The sequence below is a fragment of the Meleagris gallopavo genome, chromosome 5, assembly GCF_905368555.1.
Source record: "Meleagris gallopavo chromosome 5, MGAL_WU_HG_1.1, whole genome shotgun sequence".
Lineage (NCBI taxonomy): Eukaryota > Metazoa > Chordata > Aves > Galliformes > Phasianidae > Meleagris > Meleagris gallopavo.
The window spans coordinates 43,150,197-43,169,894 of NC_139408.1; the positions used below are offsets into that span (position 1 = coordinate 43,150,197).

The window sequence follows — 19,698 nt, forward strand, 5'->3', positions numbered from 1 at the left end:
ATTTTTGCTCAAAATTCTGGTTGTAATTCTAACTTTGTCACTGAAACAACAATAGTTCTTTAAAACAGGCACTTGCTCTGATGTTTGGATTAGTATTAAATGATATTGAAGAAGAAAAAATATTTAAGAGTTGCGTGCTCAGTATAACAGTGAGGCAAAATTTAAAGTAATACCTTATTATTTCCCCATTTTCTAGTTCAGCACTTCATTTCAAAATTTCCAGAAACTGACGTGTTCTCAAATATGCCTGCCTCTGTCAGGAAAGCCCATGGGGCAGTCTCTGGAGCTTTTCATCCTACAGAGTCTTATTTGCTTGAGGGTTCTTAACCACAGTTCTACGCCTAAAAGTACCATGCACAGATTCTTTTAATATTTCAATTTTGCTGTCGCACAATTACACAACCCTCAAGGTCTACAGAGATAAGTTGGCCTTTTGAAAGCCTGATTCCATTCCCCTTGTAAATTGATATGAGTTACTAATTTCATCAGGAGCAAAATGGAGCCTACAGGAGCTGGATCTCAATGCAGTAATGAAACAGTTGCTTTTGCACAGCGTCACTGCTTCTGCTTTTTAAAAGGGTCTTCCTTGGGATGCAGCAGAAGTAAGTCTCCATTCTGTCTGCAACATGCAGGAAGTGTGACTGACAAATACTTACTGTATTCCACATCAGAGACAGGTATATTCATTTGTTGAACAAAACAAACCTACATAAAGTTTAAATACCAGCTTAATCCCTCTAAGCATTTTGGATGACAGGTAGTGTGATTTTTGGAAACAGACAGTTAAAAGATATGAAGAAAGTAATACAGTTTGCTACTGTAAGTTGAATGTATGCATTTTGTCAGATTCCAGGTTTGCTAACACACTCTTTTAACATAAAGGTAATATGATTTCAGAGGAAAATTCAGGAGAGTCAGTTTTAGATACAGGTAGTTGAACTGTTATTATAAACACTACATACCAGCAGATGGGACAATAAGCAAGCATATGGAAGATAAGTGATGCTCACTTGTTGTATGACAAGATTCTATCAGGGGCTACTGAGTTAAAACAAGTCAGTTACACTATTATGGAACCTCTTACAGAGATACACACCCTGCCTGCTGCAGGTGAAAAGGGGAAAGCAATCCAACAAGGATGACGTGGGAATTGTTAAACTGGACATATCAGTAATACACAAGAACATTAAGAAAACCTACTTAAGAATTTATGAAAGGAAATATCTACCAGTTCCTTTAAGCAGAAGTAATTGTGTGCAGACACAAGAGCATATAATCCTACAATGCTTTGGCATCTGTGGTGCACATGTTACTTATGTTTGGTTTATTTAATCACTCTTGAATAATTGATTTCAAGGTATAATATAGTAATTGCCCTACAAATTTGAAGTTGAAATAATCATAAATAAAAATCTTGCCTCTTCAAATAAAATTAGGCATAACAGCTATTCTTGTCAAACTCCAATGATAATGAGCAGCAGAGGAACTGCAGCATTACTAGTTAAAAAAGAAACAAAAGTTATTTTAAAATATAATGCTGCTCAGGTAGCTAAGGCCTGTTAATGCTGCTTTTGGGTGTGTGTGATTTTGTTAGTTTTGGATTATTTCTTTTATTTCAAAATAAAGGAGAAGCAGTAGCTCCACCAGTGTGGATGTGCTTCCCTTCTCTAGGAAACTGTCTTGGAAACCTGAATGGCAAATTTTTTCACTTTGGGAAATTCCCTGTAAATTTCTGCATGCAATTTACAGATAACTGAAATTCCTTTGGAAGTCAGAAATGTTTTGTGAGAAAGGAGAATTTAAAAACAGAAATAAATAATTTCTCATCAGTTTTAATTTTTAATCTGTAGTTATTTAATACCTTTTTTTTTTCTAACAAACACAACTAAAAGTAATTGAATCTGTTACAATGGCATGAAGTGGCATATAAAAAAGCTTGACCTAAGTTTTCAACCAGACTGAAACATTATTTGGATTCACCTTGCTGAAATATTAGCAAAAAACAAATAAACAAACAAAAAACTAGCAGTTAAGCAAAGAGGGTCAGTACTACACTCCATCCTAAAATTTCTGATTGTATCAACAAACACAGAGTCCAGCCAAATCCAGCCACAGCAACTTTATTAGGAATGGCTCTGCTTAGCATCCCAATTCATCCCAAATCCTAAAGGTTTTACCTGTTCCTTAGTATTTCCCACCAAGATATCTGTGACCTCTTCTTCCCTCTTTTTTACCTGCATCTCAGGTGAATTTAATGGCTGGTGATATGGGATAGGGTTGCCATTTGGCCACTGAACAGACTGCAAAGCCTCATGGAGCAAGGCTAGCAACAAACTGCCCACATGCAGGAACAGTTCCAAAAGTAAAAGGAAATTAGTAGGAGCTAAAAGCATCAGCTCTCCTTGGTTGTCTGTTCAGTGGGAAAAGCAGGATTAGGACAGAAAACAGAACTAAGAGGTTATAGATAAAGAATTCACAATCCAATCCTACTTTTGATGGTAGCTGAATCTGACCAAAAAGTGAGGAAGCCTGCCTACTCATTATGAGTACCGAAGACTAGAGTGCCATGAAGCCCAGGTCCCCCGGGAGCCCATCCAAATGCTGTTAAAAATGCCTCTGTCGCACAGTGAACATTCAGAGATGAGGAAAACAAACAAACAAAAAGGCCTATTACATAAATATTGCCAGAGATATTCAGCAAAACATCTTTTGCAAACTAACCTGGACTAAACATCAAGGTCTGTGCCACACAGCTGTTGAGGTTTTCTGTGGAGTGAAATTCCACTAACTTCACCTCAGGGGATTTGCCCACTGCAGGCAGGGAAGGCTTAGGCCTAGCAGGTCTGCTGTGCTGTGGGAAGGATGTGCACAGACACAATCCATGCATGTGCTGAAGAAAACTGAGGCAATTTACAGACATCATGGTGAGAGGTTTCTGCTGAATGCACTGGCATTGTAGTCCAAACAGCTCTACCAAGCTCATGCTCTTCCAAAGGGTTGGTGTAATTGGTACCACCTTACGAATTTGGAACGTGACTGCATTTGACAGAGCTTCCTGCACCTTGCCACAATGCATGCTGCAAATGTATTGGCCATTTTGATAGAGACTATGCCTACTGAAGTGTCTACAGAAGTCCTCCTAGAGAAACATCTAAAGGATGTTTTTGAATTTTAATAAGTAGTAAGTAAGAGCAAAATCTCACCTTCAAAGCACAGTCAACTCCATGCTCATGTAAGCCACTACTTACTTCGCTTGCTTTCACTGAATACCTTTTTAAGTCAGTATTTTATTTTCTATGTATTCAGAGTATAACTGCATTGGCTTTTAGATTCACTTGGGGAACTGTATGGTGATACGGTCTGCCAAAAATATATAAGATGGATCTCATGTAAGAGACATGCTACACACTGCACAGCTTTGAAAACCTTATTTTCCCCTGCTGTCTTTGGGTGGGTCTCAGACTTGTCAGCCACAACATGGAAAATATGGATGATAAACAAGCTAAAAGAAGTGTGAATAAAGGAAATAAAAAGCTACTGTCAGAACACAACCAATTATGCTCTGCTGTGGAGATTTAACACCACTGGATGATTTTCAAAGTAAAAACAGTGTGGGAAGCCTTTTCTGCTTGTAGATTAGTTTGGAATGAAAGACCTATTTGTGCAATTTAAGCCAAATGCACTACAACATAACGATGCCCTCTTCAACTGCTATTCTTTATTTATGGAAACTGGTGGACTTCTTGCTTCTAACTACTTTTTAGTAGGGTTTTTTAATTCATCCTACTTAACTCTATCATATTTTATGTATAAAGGATAATGTAATTGTATGTAGTTACATGGGAGCAACAACACATTGGTATCTTGCGCAGGGACAGAACAACAAGAATTGCACAGTTAACTTTCATGCTAATGGGAGCTAATGTATCAGAAAACACTGATTTCAATGTCTCTTAGGTCTGTGCTGTGGTTTCGGTCTCTCTTCTGAATAACAGATTTGTCAAAACATTCTGCCTAATTACAACTGCAAATTTAACCCAAGATCAAACTTGTTACTCCATTTCGACAGTAATGGCAGTCTGCACATCAGGGTAACATACTGCAGGTTATTTGCACGTGGTCTGCTTGGTAACAAATCTAGCTGCATAGACTTATCTTTCATTTTGCTGTGTTCTTCAGCATATGACACAAAATGGAAACCCAAGTGAAGGCAAGGGACTGTGTAACAGAACTAAATTAAAAGAAACCTGGTTTATGGCTTTTCATTCAGAACATCAGAAGAACTCTTCTCCAGAAAATACACAACTGAGTAAAATCTTATTGGAAAGAAGTTGTCTGGCCTTCCCTGAATATATAGGCTGAGGGACACAACTTCTGCAGGTTAACTGGAAAATCAGACTACACCACTTGCTATGGCTGCCCAGCAGACCTGCTGCTGATGAAAAAGCTGGAAGGGGACATTTCTGAAAACACTCCCTGCCAGCCTGATTAGGGCAACTCCCTCCATGCAAGGAAGGAAGCTACACATAAGCAGTACTCCCACTCTTCACAGCAATAGAGGAAGGCTGCACAGACACTGGGATAAATTCCCTCTGCTGTACACGATAAGCAGAAGTTGTATGGATTTCCATGAGATGCCACAAAAGCTCAGCACGACAGGCTCCATTTAGCTGTGCATGTCTGAAGAGAGGAGCAAGCACCAAGAAACAGGATGTTGTTTTTACAGTAACAGAAATATCCAGTTTTCAGAGGTCCAGATGATGTTCTAAAAGGTACCATGCATCCAAAATGACTTTCCTAAATTAATTCTGAATCTTAATATCCCCAGTAGGCAAAAGACAAAACTGTCTTCTGAACTTGCTCTGCTTCAGAGAATCCCTTAACTTATCCAAATTTCTCACAGCCTCTTCCCTGCTCTCCCCCCACTTTTTTTTTCCAAGAATTAGAAGAGAAGATATTGCAGAAGCTCCTAAAGAACAGCAGACATCATGCAGACCAGCAATATATTCCTAGCAAGCTATTTCTACTATTGCCTAAGGCTGGAGAAGAGAACAAAAAGAATTAGAAATATGTCTGTGTTAACAAATTATAAATGCTCTTCTGTGAGACTGAGCAAAAAGAACGTAAGCAAGGGAGGGGTAAAATCCCTTATCTCCCAAATCTAGATTAGCAGGTAGCTGGTGACGGTCCTGTTCTACCTGCAGACCCCCTCCCACTCCAAAGAGAAGTCCTCAGAAATGTATAAAAGTTAACTATATGCAGCCTTGCAACACAGCAATTTGGAGATTTTTTTTTTGAGTGGCCATGGATGGAAAAAAAGATCTATCTCCTCCTTAAGTTAACCCTGATTATAGAACAGAAAGTCTCCTCTTCCTAAGGAAGGGCCCTAAGCTGGAAGTGCAGATAAGCTGCATATTCAGAGAATATTCAGACCACCGCATCTTCTGTTTAGCTTGGTCACTTCCTAAATGCATGTATATATACAATATACAATCCAGCAGTCCCATAGCTCTGCAGTCTCCTCTGCAGCAGAATACAAGTACCAGCCAAAGCCAAAAGCAAAGCCACTGAAGATGGCTGCCCTCCACTGCTAGCAGGACCAGACAGCAGAAAAGTGAGATGGAGAAAAACTCTGCATACTTCTGGGGGATGACCCCTAGGGTTGTATCTCTACAGCATAGCAAATACGAAAAACAGTTGAAGCAGCTGCCCATCAAAGTTACTGTCTTTCCTTCTCTGCATTTTTAGTCATCAAGATTACGTGAATATTGGAGGTTCTCTCTCTCTCTCTCCCCATTTTTTTGGATGTAAAAACTATCCCCAAAGAGCTAGAAGTAATTCTGAAAAGAGATAAAAAATAAATTGCAATGAAAAAAATCCCAAGTAAATAATGATGGAACAAGTAGCTATCAAGCTCCTTCATTTCACTGCTTTGCAACTGCTTACTGAGACTAGTGTGCAACACTGTGTCACAGCCCAGCAAAGCAGCACCAGCACTGAATATGAAATCCCACCCAGAATATCCAAGTGCCTGAGCTGGAATGGCTTTTACCGCTAATGTGAGTTTTGAAAGAGCACTGGCAGCACACTTGACGGAATTATTCTCTGTTGTGACTGACAGAAAACGGAGTTACACCTGAGGCAAATTGTTTGTGCAACAATAAGCCATCACTACTTTAAGTAAAGCAAACCGCTGAACCACAGTTCTTATTGCCATCACTAGATGTCCCTTAGTGCCCTGCTTTCTGGAAAAAAAGTCGAGGATCTTCAAACAACATTTTACCCTTGAATGTCTCAGTATAACCTTGAAATAGAATCTGTAATGAAAGAAACCATCTCACATTAATAACAAAATAACAGCTATAGGTATTTAATCCCAGAAAAAAGAATCAGGAAACTGTCTTTAAAGGGGGATAGGGGCAGGAAAACACATCTGCACTAAGAAAAAGAGGCCACCCGAGGAGCTTCTTACAGAAAGCTGCCTTCAACTTGCCAGTGAAAACAAAACGATGCTCTTTATACGCCTTTATGAAATAAGACAGAAATGCCAAGACTATCTTGCAAAGAATGGCAGTCCATGAGTTTTGGATGGCAGAGGGTTTCTTTCATTTAAAATCTTCTAAGTATTAGCAAGCAGTATATTTTCTCATGTTCCAAGCTTATGCATAATATTATATTATCTGCAAAATAATAGTTTATTCCATAAAGATCTCACAATGAGCCACTCTTACCTTACTGCAACAGCCATGCTTCCTATAGGGCTGATTGGCAATGGCCTGGCTCCAGGAAATATTCCTCTACTCAGAACTCGAGCTCCATTCTGTATCACTCCTGGAGGAACTAAAAAACAAAAAGATTTATTTTTTCTTTTAAAAAACATCAGCAAAGTGTGTGAGCAAAACGTGAAAGTTAAGCTTTTCAATGAATTGAGAAAACATCGGAGAGGCTTGCGTACTGCACTGCTTACCTTCCAGCATCTCGTCTCAACTCTTGTGAATGCCATCCTATTTTCAATGCTATTTTCATAGCAAATATTTTGACAGCAACTAGTGATAAAGTGGCTTGTGGAAGCCACTGCCTGACCTAGTTGCTGCAGATCATTCCTTGTACAACTGAATCACCGGTTTTATAATCACAGTTCTTCTGGGAATGTATGTGCTTATGAGTCAAAAACAGCTCTGAGCATAGATGTAACTTTCATTTACTGTGAGAAACAATGACCCTTTACAGTCAAGCAGAATGTAAGCACCCGGCAGTCAGGTGCCTGCAGCATGCAGCCTGTTCACAGGCCTCAGCGAAGGGCAAAGGCACTGGCCACTGGGAATAGGAGGTTTCACTGGGGTCTTGTCACTGGGCTGGGCATCTGGCACTGCAGCTCTGGCCAGTAAGAATTTAACCAACATCCCAGTACTTCATTTCTACAGAGGTGCTCTTCTGTGTCCTCAGCATTTTCTTCTTCCTCCTTGGGCTGCAGAACTACGGAACACAGCACTTACCAGGGACTTGGGCATAACTGCACAACTGTTAAATCCCTGCAGACTGAACAGAAACCACTAGTAGCCTTCACCCAAACATGCTTCTTTAATGTCCATGATCAGCTTGTTTTTCTAATCCTTACCAAAAGTCAGCATTTACCTTCCCCTAACGGGGAATGTCCGAAAGGACAATGATTACCATTACTGTGTATGTGTTATTTTTAAACATATAGATACTATAAAAATACATATTAAATAAATACAAACAGCTACAGAATTTTACCTTCAAAGGTTCACTTAAGCAAATTACAGAGTGACTAGAAAACTCATACAGCCTAAGAATCAAAGTACACACTTCACACGCCCAACTTCAAATGCTCATACTCGAAAACGCTAGTGAGCTCTGAGGCAGAGAAATACATCCAGGCCTAGAAACACATTATTTTTAAGCTGCTGAGGTACCTATCAACACCAAGCCAGAGCCACGCTCCCCTTCCTGTATCCTGATGCTCACCTTGCTTCATTCCAGACCACAAAGATTAGTCCTGGGAAAATAATCTTCTTTTCTCCTGCTGGTGAGAGCACATCACCCCTTAATCAAATCCTGCCACTGTGTGATACCACCCTTGCTTCTGAGAACCTCTGAAGAATAGGTCATTTATATTTAGGTGTTTAAGTACAGACTTAAATGGCCAAAATTACAGAATCTACTTTGTAACAACTAGGGTCAGCTTTCAATGACCAAAATAATTTTAAAATCACTTTTTGCTATTTATACTTCACTACTTTGTGCACATTTTCTTCCAGCACTAGAAATCGATCATGTACACTTCACTCAGGGCTTTCAATGTTCCTGTGCTTGGGTTTGTAAATAATATAGAGGAATGTTCTCTTGCTAATAACTCTGAAGTCTGAGGTTTTTAAATTTTGTTTCATATTTGCTTCATAGCATAACCTTATGAAGGCCAAAACAACAACATTATAAAAGTGAAATGGTCTGCTCAAGGATACGTCTAGAAGAAAACACACAGAGAATGGGCAAATTTAAAGTAACATATAAACTTGCTATATACCTAAAGATCAACAAAAAGACATATTTCCAACGGGCATCATTTCCCAGCAGGTTTACAAGAGAAACAGATTTCATTCTGCACTACATAGTACAGTTTCTGTGTATTTACAAAGTCCCCTTAAAAGAAATGAACCAAGAAATTTGACCTAGAGAGATATGGTAATTTCATCTTTACTCAGATACAAACCATAGTTTTATACTGAAATAAACCATTTAGGCATGCACATACACACTCATTTGTCAGTTAGCTATGTGTGCCGACTAAATAAATATACGTACACAACTTCAAAGCAAACACATTGGCAATTCTATTGCAAGAAAAGGAGCAACAGACTCCCTGATGCCCAAACTCTTCTTTCCACAGTGACTTAATTATCCCAGTCTGCTGGCAAAGTTAGCTGATATTTATCTCAGCCCTTCTCTCCTTTCTCCCTGTTTCTGCTTTACTGACACCCCTTTAAAAAATTGCTTCTTTAAAAAATCCTGTTCACTCTTACCCATCACTTCTCCAAAACCATTGGGTCATGTCTTTTCTTCTTGGCTTTCTCAGAGTTTCAATTTTCTGCACTCTTATGTACATAAAGTACACCATGTTTTGTAGCTTGGAGTTTGTATTTATTAATATCCACACTCACACCATCCTTCCATCCATAAGTCACGCTGTGCTACTTGGGAATGACCTCTTCAAAAGCTTCACATTTAAAAAGATTCCAGTCTGAACACACAAACATATTCGACCTCTTCCCTTCAGTAATTAACAAATGCTAAGGAGAAGAAAGAAAGAAAAAATAAAAAGAAGTTCGCTGCCCTTTGAAACTACCCCCAAAGAGGCCCCTTGACACACTGGTACCTATTCCTACGTATGAAATTCACCTCAGTTACACCTGGTCTGTTCAGTGTGCCATCCAAAGACTTTGGTAGTACTCCTAGTGCCAAAAGAAGCCTTAATTTTTTCTTAAGTATACCACAGCTCTGAATATTGAAATTAATACTCAGAATTCAGTAATTATTTCAGCTTGCAATGCAGTGATACTGGTCCTCATTTCTCTTTTTGTTTCCCAAAACTCCCTGAATTACAATGCAGCAGAACCGCTGTATCACTAGTTAAGCCTTGCAAGCAAACAGAAAGGCTGTGTGCAAGGGATCAACCACATGAGAAACCTAGATAGTGCAGTGGATCTTTCCTGTAAACATCTGGAACCAGCAAGAAAAAACATAACTTGTTGGTAAAGGAGTTTCCACAGCATCCTTAACATAAAATAGAAAAGCAGTCGTGATCAAAACAATGCAGCAGCAGCAGTTATTAATTTCTAGGTTACCCACACAGCTGGCATGGCACTGTGTGACTGCTACCTACTGCATTTCAAGCAGCATCAACACCCATCCCTCCAAAGATGACAGTAATTTATTTTAAATTGTTGATACCTACAAACTGCCAACATATATGTTGTCCCTGATACCCAGATACTACTTTGCACAGGTTGTATGAAGATGGTTACTGATTATCCAAGGAATTATTTTCACACATTGGCACTTTTGAGGGCTTTTGTATTATTTACTGGAAAATATGTAAAGCTTTCATTCCAAAGATAAATTTGTGCCTCCCTACTTTTAATTAAGTTTTGAAACCGTACTTTGAGGTTAGTTATTTATATTTTAGATTGAAAACCAAGGTGTGGAGGTAAAATAATTTACTCTAAACCATATAAAAAATCAGTGCTGGTGTGTACTAACACCATCCAGTCCTGAGTCCTCTTTTGTAATGCTTCTTTAACCAAAGGCACAGGCAGGTTACATGGATCCACATTCCTAGGCAGAAGTGTGAAATGTAATTTACACCTTTTCTGTGTGAGCGCTTAGAGACGGTGATGTCTGAGAAATACAATTCAAAAAAACAATGCAAAAAGATCAGTACACCTTTTTGATAAAAGGTTTCTTCTTTCATAAAATGTTCTTAGTGAAACTTGAAGAGTCTGAAAGAATAAAATCATTGTTCACCCTTCAGCTTCCATCACTGCTTTGTTCTGAAAGAGGCAATGGATCTCATTTCTATCCCAGAAAGCTTAAAACCCAAGAAATATTTCAATTAGAGTAAATAGAGATAAGCCATACAGAGAATCTGCCTCTAATCTGTTGCATTAAGGAGGCAAAGGATTTTTGATCTTACTCTGTTCTGGTGAAATTCCACAACTGGAACAGAATTTGGAATTTCAAGTCTCTAGTGCTTGACTGCAGAGGAACAATACGTATAACATCAAAAATCAGAGCTACATCTATGAAATTCTCCAAGGAGGAAATAATCTTTCTGTCTTTTATACTCTACAGCAAACTTTTACATTAACAAGTTTCACAGACAATAAAGTAAATGCCATGTGGTAGAACATACCATAATCAGAATCCATCAAAATGTTAGATAACGTTAAAAAGATCCAACAGAACCATACCAAAATCCAGTGCTGCTATGCAGACTGCACTCAGCAGCTGGAGGTGGAAAATAACATGGTGGCTGCATGGCCATCCCACAGCTGGTGCAGGACTGTTCCAACTGAGCATATTCTTAAGTACAACGTCTCAAACTGTGGGACTTCTTTCATCACTTGGCAGATGACACCTATAATCTCACAGAGCGTGTGTCAGAAACAAACTCCTCCTGTCCAGCTGAGCTAACAACCCTGTCCAAGCCCTTCACAGCAACCAAACCCAGGTCAGATTGGGTCTTTCTCTGAAGATATGACTGTTCAGTGTATTAAAGCAGCAAAACATAAGTGGAAATGATGGAGGAAATACTCAGTAGAAAGTGTCAGCAGACACACTACACTCCAACTCCTCACTAAATAGGGAACATGACTTCTTGGTCAAATGTTGGCGGAAGTTAAATCAGCAATGAAAATAACTTGTTGTAAATTAAGGAAATTAATAAGAAAAGGGGTAACGGACATGTTCTTCACATCATCTGGGAAACAAGCACGCTCTGTTAAACTCTCTAGCTCAAGGTAGCCAACTGTTAGAGTAGTGAGGAAAAATGAGTTTTTACTGAAAGTGAACTTTTCAAAGCACGAAGGTGGTATTCTGTGGGGACAGACTGGTTTCTTTTGCCTCTCCTGTCATCATGTGGCACACGCGTTTATGTCAGCCTCTCTTCCCTGAGTCACCTCATGTAGCATGGAAGAAATTACTATAGGCAAGAGATACTGAATGTCTGCTAATATCTGTCAGCTTTAGCTTCTTTCTGCCAGTTCCTCTTCCAGGACAGCATTTAGCAGAATACTTTATCTCAGGCTACAAGAACTGAAAACAGGAAATTGCTGATGATGTGTAATTGATGGGACATCAGAAATTGCCAGAAGCAAATATTATCTGCCAAATGCATAACTTTATTCACTCCAACTCTCTTATCCCAAGCATAAATTTGATGCTGTCTCCCTAGCATGTTCTATTTTACTATTTAAGAGAATTTTTTTTAGAACTCAGATTCCACAATCTGCAGCCCTAACGAACTGCAAATCGAGGATGCACCCAACCAGCTATTTACTCTAAACAAAAATTTGAGCACGGAGGGAAAAGCATGTCCTGATAATCCTACCACATTCATACCTTAAGTAAATGCTTTTAATAAAAATAATCTAATCTTCAGAGCTTTTTTTTTTTTTTTTTTTCCTCATTAAGTAAAAAATGCCAGCCAACCATTTTGGTGATACTGGAACTGGTTAACGACAGCGCTATTTACTCAGAGACTGGTAGTGAAATACTTTTGTGCTCAGAAATGGAATAAAAATTAACAATCCCCCAGCCTTGAAATTCCCTACAGCAAACAAAACATACTGCTAAATCAAAATACAAGTAGTAGGGAGAAAGTACATCAGAACAGTAAGTTCTCTCTCCAATATCATTTCTTCACTTTAATGACATAATATTGAAAAACCGAAAGTCAAAAAACAGAATCTGCATTAAGAGAAGCTGAGGATGCCATTCCCCTCAAATTGAATGGAATGGAAAGTTTCAACCCAATGAAAATGCTTTTCCAATTTTTGCATTGTTACAGAATTGTCAGCAAAAACAGCTTTATAAAATACTTCATTGTCTATGATTTATCATTTTCTGATATAAAAAGTAAGTCTGGAAGCTGCCTCATCGGCTATAACAAGTAATATGTCCACAAGCTTTCAAACAGAACACAGCAGTTAACAAATTTCACATACAATAAAAATGCACTGAGAAGACAGCATGTTCTATTTGATCCTATTTGCAGCATTTCTATTTGCTCTTAGGACAATTTTATACCATTTTTTTCTTCATTTCTGTAAATATATATCCCACATATCCAATCCACCTGCATTCACTTAAAAAACTGAATTTCATTGAGATACATTTTTATTAGTATAGAAGTAGACCTTTTTTAAGAATTTCTTCTCATCCCACTGAATTTAAGATGTACTGAATGTATTTAGGCTGGGTTATAGATGCTTTGAGATAAGAAAGGTTTCCAAAACAGAGATCTCACCCTTGAAAAACTCCATTCTCCTATCTTCCCAAAAATCCTTAGTAGAGCATTTCAGCCTCTAATAAAGAACCAACTCTAAAAACAGTGCCATGAGGAATCCTGAAGGCTGTCACTTTCCAGCTAATATGGATGAGTAGAAACAAACTGGATGATAAATGTTGGGAGCTGAAGGCACTCCCCTGGAGTTTCCTGGTTTCCTCCCAAACCCTACCTGCAAGCAGTTTACAGCTGTGTGTAGTATTAAGTTGCAGCCTGGGTAACATGCTTGCATTGGTGTGCAATTCCCAAATCATACAGCAACATGCAAAGGACTACTCCTGAATTCAAAGCTATGTCTATGATGGCTGAGTCAGGAGCAACTCACATTAAGATCTTCAGTGTAATGCTTTGACCTTGGTGTGTTTCACCAGCATTACTATCAACAATAGGTTATGCACAACTACCTTTTATTGGTTCTTGCAAATTGAGCAAATTGTTTCAAGTTCACAATAATCCCACTGATCAAAAAAGTATTGCTACTTGAAATGCTAATAGTGACTTGAACCTCAGGAAGTCCAACAGTGCAGAACTACCAAACGCTATGCCCAGTTTTTTCATGGCAAAACACAGTTTGGCAGGACTAAACAGCATGCCAGGATGATACAACCTTGGAGCTGAGGACCATATGCCACTGGAAGTGCCAGCTGGTAGCATTCACATCCAAGACACTGCGAAGATGTGAAGTACTGAACATCTCAATAGTCATACAAAATAACCTGTTGGTTTCATTAATTGAGAAGCCACAGCTTCTAGATGCAGCTTCATCACTTCTGTTCGCTATCTTTGCCCTTGGCTCTTCTGTGAGCCAGATACTCGTCAGAGAACGAAGGCCCAGCCACTGGGCACAACTTGCCCACAACAAACCAGCCAAAACTGAGTCCCCTCCAGGTAAAAATACAGCTCTCAATGCCAGTCATGTATAATGGCATGAATATTCATGTTCCACTACTAATGAAATACAAAGTATTCATAACACATGATAGCTACTACTAAAGGAGCCAGGTGTTTTTTTTTTTTTTTTTTTAAACATAATCAAATAATACAAAACTTAATGAAATGCAAGGACTTCCATAAACTGAAATAAAAAACAAACATAAAACTATGTTTCCACCTGTCCCTTCTGCCAGCTGGATTGTGTTTTTCAGTGGAGTCCTGCACAAAGCTGGCTACTTGTAATTTCTGTCTTATTTACAATCTCCAGTTATTTAGTTCGTAAAAATATGGTAAAGTGTTAATATTTTAGAAACTGTTTAGAAATTTCTGATGCCAGTGCTACTACAATCCAGGAATGAAACTTGCCAACCTGCACAGGTTAGAAAGCCAACATTACTTTGTCAACAACCCAGTATAACTGCAACACAAACAATCACTTTCATAAGTCTATAAAGCAAAACTTCCACAAACAACAAAAAAATCCAAATAGCAGCATTTTACTCTTTTATTTTGCAATCTTTTTTTACATGAGAAAGAAAGCACAGTGTGACTGTAGCAAATGCTTGTGTCAACTCAGACACAATTTCATGAATTCATATAAAAACTAAAGCTAATTTAAAAATTCCTGTGTGGCTGACAGCAGTCTTTGAGATATTCATAAATAATTTTAAATGGCCACTTAAAACCTAAAGCTAATTAATCAGTCTGTTACAGGGAAAGACTAGTATACACTGAATTTTCTAATGCCACCAAGATGGGATTCCTTTCTGACAGATCACATTAAAAGAATAAATTTTAATATGACTTTGAGTGATGGCTGTATCTAACTTTATCTCCGAAACACTTTTAGCATCCACGCCATCCAGAGAAGCACAAGTTTTTATCCTGTTGGGGAGGCAGCTTTTAATTCAAGGAGATGCCTTCAAAGTAAAAAGCCAATGTGTGCAATCATCCACGCAGGCACGAGTTCAGACTGTGCCACGAAGACATCCACGGTTCACAAAGATGTTCTACATGTTTTCAGGACAGATGAACACCTTAATGGACTGGGCTTTCAAACTTCTGGACTTGCCAAGTTGTTATACTCTGAAATTACAGGCAGGTTCTGCCTCCATCTGACCATCTTTGCTGCTGAACTAAGTGTCACACTGGTAGTCAGACCCTCATCCCCAAAGCATGTTCTCAGTCAGTTTTTAACACGCATGGCCAAACTGTAAGCCATAAGTGTTCCTCCCTCTTCAAATCCCTTTCAGGCAAGCTTGTATTCACAGCAGGGGGCATTCTGCAGCCCTGATGACGTGAGCACATGCCGGATAGTGCAGTCTGATAACAAACAGAAATCCAAGTCTTCAAGACACCAAACAGTGTCTTACAGCATGCTTACTACACTGATAATTTACAGGCTCATTTACAGACTATTGACCAGCAGAGCAGAGAATGAATTGTGATCTTCCATACGATGCTCAGGATCGCTGTGAAATTTTTACAGCCCACTTGTCTTTTATTTGAAAATTATTTTTAAATGTGATATTTTCATGTAATTGTTTCTTCATGCATGCTAGTAATTAATTTAAGTTCCCTAAGATGTTCCTAACATGGTAAAGTAGACCTCATTGCAATCCATAGATGGGCTGATTTACCTTCTCAAGGATGCGTTCATACACACAAATATTTTGCTGCAATTTGAAAGACCTCTGAAGTTATGATCAACACTCCTAACCTTTTCTTCTGACTTCAGCCAATTCCACCCAACATTTGGAAGGATTCCTGAACTTCTGAGTAGACCCCCGTGTCTTTACACCTGGCATAAAGCCACAGAAGAAGGCCTCGATATTTTGTGACATCAAGGAGGCAGCAACATGAGTGAAGGAGACACTTTCCTGCTTTCGTCTCTGTCTCACTTTTTACACTGTGACACAACAACCCACTGGGGAGAGGACAGGGAAGAGAGACATGTCAAATTACAAGAAGTTACACTTTTCTTCCTCAGAATGACTTCTACAAACTAAAATAGCAGCAAACCACTTGCGAGTCCACATGTCATCTCTATGGCATGAAAGCGGACAGGTCTCTGGATCACTTCCACACAAACACCTGTGATACTGGGAAACATGCACATGACATAAACATCTGCAGTGTGTGCTTAGCTCATGCAGGTTACTGTGCATCAACTCTGTTCTATGGCTGCACTCAACAGTTCTCCAGCTCCTTCACAAGTCTGGATTATTGTGTGTTTTCTCCATCCTTTTCTGGGCAAACAGTGTTGTATTTCTTCTTTCATCTCTCACACACTCAGTCTTTTACTCCTTCTTATCCTGTTTTATATGCCAAATTCTGTTACCCATTTTTTGCTCACAACTCTGACTTACTTAAATTTCTGATCCTTGAAAGATCGCTCATTTCATTCTCCGTTAACCTCATCAGTACCCTCCACTCCTTGGTAAAATCTTTCCTTTTTTCTACTTGCACATAGGGCTGGAATTGATTGCCCTTTTATGTCTCACAGCTCCTTAAAGCTTTGAGGGAGAGAAGGGCAAAGACCACCCCCTCTGGCACGGACAGGCTCTTGGTACATCACACTGTCTCTCCACAGGAGCTTCTCAACAGATATTTCTCTGGCACAATCACAAAGCAGGCTGACAATAGCTTTCCTCGGTTGTGCAGGAGATTCTTTGATGGTAATTGACTCTTCCCCAGGCAGAATATCAAAGTGCGAACCAAGGCTTCCCCTGGAATGTGGATTTGGTTGCATGAGCTAGAACAATAGTGAGGCTAGACAGGCTTTATAATGGCTTCTATTTTAACTTCTGCCTTGATTCTTTAGAGCTGGCTGTCACTTGGCATTACTACCGTGCTTGCTGACCAGAGATATGTTTGTTTTCTTGTATTCCCTGCTTTTGTGAAGCAATATTCTCCATGGATTCCTCTAATACCTCTACCTCAAGCTCTCTGGGACAGGATGATTCTGCCACCATGAGCACAGCCCAGGACAGCAGGGGCCAGAGCATCTTCAAGGCTCTGTCAGTATACAGCATCAAACCATCAGGTCTGGTCCCAGAACAAGAACAGTTCTATTGGCAGTTCTTTCCTCCCTCCCTGGAGCCTGCCTACTGCCTTGAATCAGGTAGTGCAAAAAGCAAAACAGGCAGGAAGTGTGCAAGGAAGGAGCTGAAACGGTGCCCAAGTGAATGGAAAGTATCCAGATGGCTGTGGTAACTCACACGATGGGAGTCAAATCAAAACAAAATGAAAACAAAACCATATGCCATGTACCCTTCACTCCCTTGCTCTCTTTCTCTCTCTGCCTTCCTGGTTGTTGCCCCAGGTCTTTCCATCAGTATGGATAATAGTATGTTACTAAATTATGTGTATGTCATGAATAACAATAACCCCTCTTTTACATTAGAGATTATGGATTACTATTATTCATGTAACAATGAATGTAATACGAAGCACAAAATTATACTCATGTAAGGGTCAAGGAAGTGTAAGGGTCTATAAAAGAAGTAGTACTTCTTCATGAAATCCTTCTTTTTATCTGGTATGCTGTATACTTATAAAAGAGAATATTAACTTTACATGTCTATGTTGCTATATGCTATAGAAATATCTACTCACAACCTGCTTGTATCTCAGGGGGAGTATTCAAAAGCATCATGGCAGTGGCAGCATCAATGTCAGGATCTGGAAAAATCAATCAATAAATACATTATTTACAACTGGGCTAATCTTTTTGCCCCCGTTGCTAAACTGTAGGTTCAATCGAATTTCTTCAGTGAGATGGTGTAAGAGCTCAGTATTCAGATGCTTCTTTGATCCCACATTGTATTCACCCCCAAACTTGCATGTAATCTCCGTACTGCCACTAAGCAGAGCACAGTGAGGAAAGTCACCAAACCATCCGCGTGTGTGCACGACAGCATGTTAGCCTTTGTTAGCCTCACAAATTTGCTATTTAATTTTGTGAAGAGCATTTAGATTTCATTACAAAGGATCTGTGAAAGCAGGTGCAACATCACAACTTGGAATCAACACACTGAGATGAGCAAGCAGGACAGTGGGAAAGCATATGGAAACACCTACACCTGAGCACGTAGAGAAGACGATGCTTGGTCTTTTTGATTTGTCAGAAAGGATTTCAGCCGTGTTTGAGAAAAGACTGGGAACAAAACTACATTTTAGGGCAAAGCGAAGGCAGCACTTCATCGAAGCGTCAACTTACTTCCATCCTCATCCACTGTCACTTTAATATAAGCAAAAATCATCAGCCGGCTGCTGTTATTGTTAAATTGGTTTCTGAATCCATCACCAACAATCAGTTGACAGATGGTGAGTTATAGAGATAGAACAAAATATGATCCTTTTATAACTATATTCACTTGCTCCACACACAGCAGCGCGGCTGCTATGGAAATGCAGGTAGCTATGACAACAGTAAACAACCCAAGAACGGCCACTGAATAAGCTGAAAAGAACATCTGCCCCAGCAAAGCGTCCCAGCTGCCCCGGGGCGCAACTCGCTAATCGCCCTGTGATGCCGTGTGACAGAGAAAGCCGCCTGTGCCATGTCCGAATAAATGAAGTGTGCAATTGAAGCAGACATAAAAACGCACACCCTTGCCGACTGCTGCCTCTGTGCTGCTAAACAGAATTAATAATGAGTATGGGTTTGTTGTTTTTATTTTTTTTTTTTCAGCTTGTCAGCGTTTATACTAAATTACGTACAAAAAAATTCAATTTACTGCTAATAGCTTCATGGCACTTTATTTTGGCTATTATGTCAGAACATTAGTTTTCACTGTTAGAAAAATATATATATTGTATATCTATATATTTCAAAGCTATTTCTAGCAGAGTAGCGTGATGAGGAGTAAAGCCCTGAGAGTTATTAACAATATAAACACCACAGGGAAGATTTTAACCATTAAGAATATGAGGGCATTTTTTATTAGGTTAAGTATGTACTATTTTTCCATGAAAATGCGGATGGAAATACAATTGTAATATGACTACTTTATTATTTAATTGCTAATGCAGTAAACATCAACAATGTAGTAAGCAGACAACTGAAGTCGGAGTAGCAGAAGAATGAATCAGTATAAAAGGTGCCCACATACTGAAAAACAGATGCATGTCCGTGTCCTGGGCAGATGAGCACATTCTTTTCCAAAAGCTATCAGCAGATTTCTCAGAAAAGCAGCTTTGCCAACTTATGTCCATTTTCAACTCTGAAGATACATCAAAAGCAGTACTCCTGCTGCAAGCATCTATGCTGAAAATGCCACTCCCAGAGTATAACTTCCTGAGTGTGCCATTTTGCAGCACTGGGTCCAGACACCACACAGACCACACAGACCACACAGACCACACAGACCACACAGCAAGAGTTTCACTTTAGTCAAACTGAAGAGGGATAATCTACCTAAATTAAAAAGAAAAGGGGGAAAGAAAAAGGAAAACAAAGAAGCCCAAGAAAGTAAAGTCAAACTAAACCAGAATTCTTCCACCTTTTACATACCATAAAATCAGAAGATTGTTAGAAGTTGTATCTACTGTATCATAATTTGTGTAGCTCACTTCAACAACTGCTTACAGGCTCTTCCTAAACTGCATTTTCTTGTTTTACTTTAAATGAAGTCCCACCACTAGATAACACTGTAGCATAATATTATTTTTGC

General features: G+C 39.2%; 1 protein-coding gene across 7 annotated transcripts in view; it reads right to left on the reverse strand.

The window, feature by feature from the left end:
• Positions 1-19,698, reverse strand: part of FOXN3 (forkhead box N3) — a 230,321-nt gene that overhangs the window by 10,330 nt on the left and 200,293 nt on the right. For 5 of the 7 annotated variants that reach the window (XM_085225480.1, XM_085225484.1, XM_085225483.1 and 2 more), the window contains 2 exons: positions 17,639-17,704; positions 6,732-6,840 (listed from right to left, as the gene is read on the reverse strand). In XM_085225480.1, the coding sequence (XP_085081606.1) occupies positions 6,732-6,840; positions 17,639-17,704 (175 nt within the window). The remainder of the gene's footprint in view (positions 1-6,731; positions 6,841-17,638; positions 17,705-19,698) is intronic. The other 2 variants (XM_085225478.1, XM_085225479.1) reach the window with 2 other exon arrangements.